Source organism: Sinocyclocheilus anshuiensis, unplaced genomic scaffold (genome assembly GCF_001515605.1).
Source record: "Sinocyclocheilus anshuiensis isolate Anshui unplaced genomic scaffold, SAMN03320099.WGS_v1.1 scaffold914, whole genome shotgun sequence".
NCBI lineage: Eukaryota > Metazoa > Chordata > Actinopteri > Cypriniformes > Cyprinidae > Sinocyclocheilus > Sinocyclocheilus anshuiensis.
In genome coordinates this window covers 2,951,313-2,959,040 of record NW_015539870.1, presented here as the reverse complement: position 1 = coordinate 2,959,040, position 7,728 = coordinate 2,951,313, and the positions used below count along the sequence as shown (strand labels likewise).

Sequence of the window (7,728 nt, the reverse complement as noted above, 5' to 3'; positions counted from 1 at the left end):
CACCAAACACCAAATGAAAAAAAAAAAAAAAAAAAAATATATATATATATATATATATATAGTACCCGAAATGTTTTGTAATTTATCTGCAATTTAATATTAATATCAATTATACAAATATTTTAGATTATTCTTAGAAGGTAAACTTTCAATCAAAACCTCTTTCAGTTATTTATAATGAATTTTAGAGCAAATACCCAAGGAAGAACCAACGCTTGCTTGAGTCAACACACAGAAACGCCCTCTAGATGTCATTTCCGGTGAAGATGTGTGATTATTTCTGGGGTTTGCAGCAACATGGCAGCGAAGTGAATATAGATACACAAGAGGAAAGCATTAAGGTGGAGGTTTGGACTTCAATAGGAAAACTAACAATAATAAATTATTATAATCCCTGTGGACAGTTATCCTTGTTAGAATTAAGCAAAATTTGGAGTAAAGAAAAAGGTATAGTGGTTGCGCACCCCGCCATAAAACCAAAAGAAGAAGAAGAAGAAGAAGAAGAAGAAGAAGAAGAAGAACATGGCAGCGCCCTTAGGTCTGCACCTGGAGTTTGGGTTTGTATTGATCGCTTTTTTATGATTCCTCGCATTTGCCTTGTATTCTAGTGGTTACATTAATAGACGTAATGAATTAAAAGTCTTCGACTGAACCTTTATCAGAGGCACTTGGCTAATAAGACTGTTGTTTTTCAGCGGTTTAACGGCAATAATGACAAGAAACCCCGATTTAAATGGAAAAAGTAACCCAATAAAAATGAAATTCATGTTAGTTATTTTCTTGAAGCAGCGCGCGGTGACACTTGAATCTGGCTAGATTAATAAACTGCTTCACTCACTGAAAATAAACAAATTATTAATCGATGTCGGCGTGCACTCGGTTGGAGAAACTTTAACCTTAATAGAAATGAGGTTTCCGGATGTTTATAACCCGGAGCAGTGGTTACATCAATGAAGGGGATATTTCAATACTACACTGAGAGAAATATCAGCCAGAGTTTTTCCCTCAGGTCAGAAAAAGGTTTGAGGCACACTGTTTTTTTGTTAACCGTGCTTAAAAAATTGATACTGTATGTCAGAAGTAAAATTTATGATAATAGCTGCTAACTGAACGTTTTGACATTTCAGCTTATGAGGAAATGTGTACTACTAACTTTTATGGGTAACATAGCAGAGAGAGGACGGGAAATGATGTCAAAAGAGGGAGATTTTATTTATTTATTGCATTTAATCATTAACAGACATTTATAGGCTAACTTAAGCACAACTGTAAGTCCTTACAGACTGAAACATGCTTATTAATAATATATAAAATACATACATAAACTTTGCAGGGTGTTACACAAAGTAATACTGATTAAACAAATCAAATAATTTCCTGGCCTTATAGCTTCTCATCATTTTTAAGACGAATGGAATTTGGAAAGTTTGTTAGCTGGATTTGAATCATATAAGAAACACCTATGTCACATCATGTGTGCTAACCGCTTAATCACAGCGCAACCTCTGGACAGTTTCCTGAATTTCTGAGGAGAAATATAGGCTATGTTTGGAACAGAATGCATGCTTTCCAGTATACACTGAATACTGACAGAACATGAAACAGTACAGGTTATCCAACAGTATACATTTCAAACAATAGTTTGCGATTGTCCTCACTTCATTGTCCAGTTCAGCAAATGCTGTTCAGTTATAATCTTGTAAATGATCCTGGTTGTGTTGCTTTTTAAATTAAATTTTGTGTTAAAATGTTTTAACTCAGACGTGCAGCAACATTGTCACGTAATCGGTCAGAAAGATGTGTTGAGCACATTGTATTGTGGAATACAGTATACCGTTGCCCACATACTGCCATCTGTTGTATACCGCACATTTTGACAAATGTACTAGGCCATCAGGTTATTCCATGCATACAGAAAAGTTGCAGAAATAATAATACTACAGAAATAATTAGTGTAGTAAATAATAATATTACAGAAATAATAAGTGTAATATGCTGTTCTGAACATAGCCATAGAGCGACAGAGAACGTAGATGGTATCAGAGGGACAGAAAGAGAGACAGCTTCTCAAAACAAATCTTGGCCAGAATTCACTGGGTGCAGAAAAATTTTGCATTTGGCTTTTGGTCAAAGTCCTCACTGCTTTCAAGTCGCAACAGAGTCCCGTGTGACTGTCTATGGACAGAGGTGGTGTTTGTCAGTGGCCTTTCTGAGGCTGGCACACAGGCTGGCTTCTCTCTGTACCGCTAGAGTACGGGCATCTCGCCAGGCCTGGCGATCTGGAGGACAACTGGGCATTCTCCAGGAGATGTGAGCTCTCTTTATTGGGCCTGCACCTGCTACATGAGTCCTACTCTGACTTCATGTCCCTATCTGTTTTTTGTTTTTTTCCACTGACATGCACCTTCTCTCGTTCTTACACGGATCTCTGTCACTTACTGAGTTGCATTATTAAATGCTGCTTGATTACTTAAATGTTGCTTAAATGCATATTGTGATTTTATCTTCTTTGTGATCAATATGTTGGTCTTCACATCTTCTTTTATGTGTTTATGCAAGTTATAATGTAAGTTTTGTATGGTTTTTTTTGTTGTTGTTGAAGAAAGTACAGTGTTGATGCCCTCTATGCAACCTGGTGCTCTTCAAGAGTGCTATTCCGTCTTGCTTAAAATCATAAAATCAAATTTTGTTTTGACATTAGATCTCTGTGACATCTAATGTCAAAATATTAAGGACAAGAAACAGAGTTTTCTGGGGGCGTTTTGTCATAGACTAGATGTTAAGTAAATTAAAACTGCATGGTGGATACTGCTAAATGATTTTAGAACCAGGAGAACATTCTCTGAACATTATTGTTGTTGAAGGTCTACCTGTAAAAGGCAATAACAGCATTATGTGCACTGTATTTTTTCCTGTTTTAGAGGGGGAGCTGAACTTCTCTTTGATGGGGTCAAGAATCATCATGTGACACTCCCTGGCCAATCAGATCCCTGTGAGTATTTAAAAAAAAAAATATATACCTCTTCTGTTGTGTTCATTCTTTTGAGTTTGCTAATGCTAGTATCACTGTTACTATAGTTTATAATTATAACAAACCCCTAACTAAGTATTAAAATACTCAGTTCACCCAAAAATGAAAATTATGTCATCATTTACATGCTTTAATGTTGTTCCAGAACTTTTTGTATGACTTATATTTATATTTTGTATGACTTATATTTATTGGAATGCTTCAGCTGTTGTTGTCCATATAATGAATGTCAATGGGGTCCAAAATACTGTATGGACAAAAACACAGAGACCTTTATCAAAATACCTTTATTTTTGTTCCACAGAAAAACAAAAGTCAAATATGTTTGGAAATTACAGAATTTCATTTTTGGGTGAACTGTCCATTTAACCTTACGTATGCAACTTATCCTGCACCATTTGTATTAGTGACATGCCTCCAATTATTTGACTTGTTGAGGACAGGAAGGTAACCACCAAGCAATGCTCTAGATACCACCCAGAACACCCCAGCAACCACATAGCAATGTACCATAACACTGTACTGTTGTGCCAGTTTTGCAGAGGCAAATGCCACTCAAGTTGTCTTCAGAAAATGTGAAAATCTCATTTATATTAGACTTTTCAAGTTTTTGCAGAATTGTTTTTTTTTTTTTTTTTACATTGACCATGAAAGATTGTATTATTAAGCTTATAATGCACAGATGTTCTTATGGTTTGGTTAATTCCACAGTAATTAATTTGGGAAATATTGAGAGACTTCTTTCAGACTTCAAATATTTAGCTCTTTTTCTATACCAAGCCAGTGCTTTACCATTCCTAGCACTGATGACTTAATTAGCTCCAAATATCTTCACCCTTTCTCTCCCAGCATCAGAGATTCGGAAGTAGGATTCACTTATTGGCCTTATGTCCTGCTGGAACTAAAGGATGCCTTTTTTCTCTGGTACTCCAATAGAAGAAAGTCACACAAATCATACCAAATTATGTGCCTCTTTCTCCACATCTATCTCTTTTTTTCTGCCTTCCCTCTGCCTGATGCCCTTTTCCCATTCGCCTTCTTTCCTCCCCTGACCTCTCAGAGCCCTGGTTCACACGCTTCCCTGGACACCTTTTCTTCTAGCCAGTCCTGCTTTCACCCTGACATCGGGCCAATGGCGAACCAGTGCCGGCCTGCCATCATAAATCAAGTTTTTTTTCCCCATCCACCCCTCCCTCAGCAACAATGGAGCTGAGCCCCTTCTCCATACATCCCACCTCCCCCTCAACCACCAACATCTGTGAGCCTCCCTGCGCCCAGCCATTCTTCCCCTAACTGCTCCATTATTGGGCCCCTTTCACTTGTAAATGCAGCCAGTGATACTGTTGATGGATCTTTTATGCCTAGTGCTGGGGTCACAGGAAAGGTATGGAGAATGGAGGGCCCATAAAGGAGGGAGTGACAATTGTTACAAAGCACTAAGTCCTTTTTTGTGCAGTCATTTTTTGGGATGCCTGACAGTACAAATGCCTCTCTCCTACAAACACCTCACATTCCTGCAGCTTCCTGGTGGGACATTTGGGTGAAAGTGGTGGGATGTTTGGTTGTGGGGGGAGCACTTGTATTGCCCCCTGTATTTAAACACAGAGTGGGTAACATGTTCTCTGCCATCGCTGGATTGGAAGGCAAGTCATTTTGAGAGTCATTAGTGCAAAAGATGGATTAGGGAAGCTAGACCTTATATCCCATGCACATGCTCAAAAGTGCCTGAAAGAATTGTAGATGGCATTTTTGATCAGTAGGTGATGGCGATATCTAGAGAGCAGGGAGGAGATTCCCAAATTTCAGCTGCCTAATCACTGTGTCAATAGTTACGATACAGTATAATCTTTCTTTGAGATTACCATGTGGGTCAGTTTCCACACAGATTTAGTTACTGGGTTATAGAACCTTTCTTTTTTTCGGAAATAGTTCTGCAAGGTCAACTTGGTAACTCAAGGATGACCTAGTTGTGTAGTGGGAGAATCTTTTTGGCGCAGATGTTCAGAAACTACTAGGATTTGTTGAGATTTTTGTGGTAGCCAATTAGTGGTGCTTTGTATTTATAGCCAGTCACTTTTCCTGCCTGTACAGTGGCCTTAGTCTTTCACTTGGGGTCTGAGATGTATTGAACAGGAATAGAACTTTTGGCCAAGTATATTAATATCTTTGCATCCCTGTCCCAGCTCTGAGGTTGGGAAAATTTGGATATGCTTGTACTTTGGTGGCCTTGCCAAACAAGAGAAAGGTCAAGCTCTGTGGCACCAGAGTATCCACGACAACCTGTCCACAAAAGTGGACGGCGGGAGGGAATGTGGCCACTGAGCCCTCACAGGGGCCTGGGGGGGATGACCTTGGAGCACTTTTGAAGCCCATAGTCCGTACGCATGTTTGTAGGCATGATTTGAGAATGTCACGGATGGCTGGCTATGATTGCTTAGGCTGACACTGATGCTCTACACTAATCCCTCCTAAATTTTCTGTCCACTGGTCCAGACCCTTCTAAGTGATTGATGAGTAGTGCTGAGCCCCCCGCTGCCGGACACACACACACATGATCGTCATAGAAACACCGACCCTCATATCCCAAGCAAGATGAATGACTTAATTCCCTCCCACCCACAGATATTGGCGATAATGATGATAGTCATGCAAAGAGAAAGGAAACGAAGAGGGTTAACCAGCCACTATGCTACGCAGACGCCGCCACCCTCCCACGCAGGATTTATCCCAGCATGCACCTGTCTGCAGTGACGCATACTCCCCCTCCCATTCGTGTTTTCCCTCGTTCTCCTCCTACCTCATCGCAAACCTATCCAGTCCTTTTCGTCTTCCATTTGTTCCTTACCCCTACAGAAAAGAGGGCGAAAGAGACGTGGGGCGTCTTGTTGACCCCTCACTCTTTGCCCCTGGCTCACATAAACCACCCTTTGTACGTGAAAACGAAGCAGGAGACGTTCGCTTCGTTTTTTGAAGTTCCCTCAGTCAATAGACTGATGTGGCTGAAAGTGATAACGTCTGTTTTTTGCCCCTGCTTTTGGTGCCAGTCAATATTCATTGCGGTAGCGTAGCACTGATGCAAGCATCACTCTTATTTATAGGTTCAGGATTGTGGTCTAGCCGAGCTGCAAGGTACAACGATCGTTACACAACTGAAGAGGCTGACAGCGATCCAATTAACCTGAAACAGCCGCTGTTGCTCGACCCCTGCCTCTCGCTGAGAAGCATGCCACACGCTTACAAGCGCATACACTTGCACACATTGGTGCTGACATCTCTGAAATGTTCAGTTCTGGTGGAAACTTGCCTAGTCGAGAGTATTGTATAGAGCCACACTCCTGCACCCATTGCCCTCTTCTTTCGTCCTCTTGCTAATTTGTCCTGGTCTAATTATACACTCTTCCATAGCCAGTAAGCTGTAGCACAATGCCGCAAGCGACTACATCTTCTGGTCATTATGTCTCCTCAAACTTATCAAGGGTTTCCCAGCCCCCCTTCACAGGTTCTCTGGTTCTAGTCACCATTTCCTACCTGAGACCTTGTATGTTCATCCCTGCTGCTCAAGAGTGTGAGAAGACAGTGTTCAGTGTTAAATGTTGCCAACTGCCTCGGTTAATGGACCTCCTTTGAAAAAAAAAATCTTTCCTTATGGGATTTACAGCCGAGATATATGCTGACACACACAAGAACACCTACACAGACATTGCCGGCTATCCTGTAATTCACCTTCAAATATGTCCTAGGATTATATAAAACGAAATTGCATTAAAGCCTTGTGGTTTAATTTTCATCCTATTGGTTTCCAAAGGTTTAGGTGAGTTATAAATGTTGTGGATGTTTATTCACACAACGATTAAACATTTGCACAGGATTATATTGCAGAACAGGGATCAGCAGCAGTATGGAGTTATGCAGGTGAGTCCATGCATGTGTTCGGATAGGGTGGGCAGTGCGGTAGCTATTTTTGATGTTTTTCAAAGCTCCTTCTCTGATGTCACATTTCCAATAAGTGTAATGGCCTTTCATACAGGCGAACTAGCGATGTTCAAGAATACAAAATACGTTAAGTGCGCAATTTGCGTGCCCAGCCTTATCAATGTCAGCCACAGCAAACTCGCAAACAATAAATGCAAACTCCTCCCCAGATCAAATGAAAACATCTCTATCTCTCTCTTTTCCCTTTTTCTCCCCCCCTCTTCCTCACTCTTTCTCCGTCTTTGTCTCCATCACCCCTCTGAGCAGTAAACTGGTACGTTCCAGAAATGGACACTGATGATACAATGTTGATGTTGGACATACCGACTTGTCCGCCATGTTGGGCAGCGGAACTTCATTGCTTACACACACATACAAATATCAAACAATTATCATCCATCATCACATGCTAAATTTATCACAGAACACACAACACACGTCTTGAAGGCCAAACTTTAATACCCTTCACTTATATAACAACCAGTAGCTTTGATTGGATAATATTTGCATGGCTAAAGTAAATTGTGTAACAATCAAGCATCAAAGCATTCTAAGTGAAATTTAGAAAAAATTTTCACGCAGATATTTACAAGACTTTTTTTTGTTTATCATAGGCTTACAATGGTCGGCTTTCTAGCATATTTTGTTTTCATTTGAATTCACATTGGAGCGCTGGGTTTATATCCATCAATCATCACCATGCCACCCCCCCCCCCCCGCCCCAC

General features: G+C 40.4%; 1 protein-coding gene across 1 annotated transcript in view; it reads left to right on the top strand.

Annotated features, from left to right (window-relative positions):
- The first annotated feature begins 275 nt into the window (after positions 1-275).
- Positions 276-7,728, top strand: part of LOC107685124 (ubiquitin-related modifier 1-like) — a 9,986-nt gene continuing 2,533 nt past the window's right edge. The window contains exons 1-3 of the mRNA XM_016481625.1: positions 276-297; positions 523-557; positions 2,922-2,992. Coding sequence (XP_016337111.1) covers positions 523-557; positions 2,922-2,992 — 106 coding nt within the window. The 5' untranslated portion in view covers positions 276-297. The remainder of the gene's footprint in view (positions 298-522; positions 558-2,921; positions 2,993-7,728) is intronic.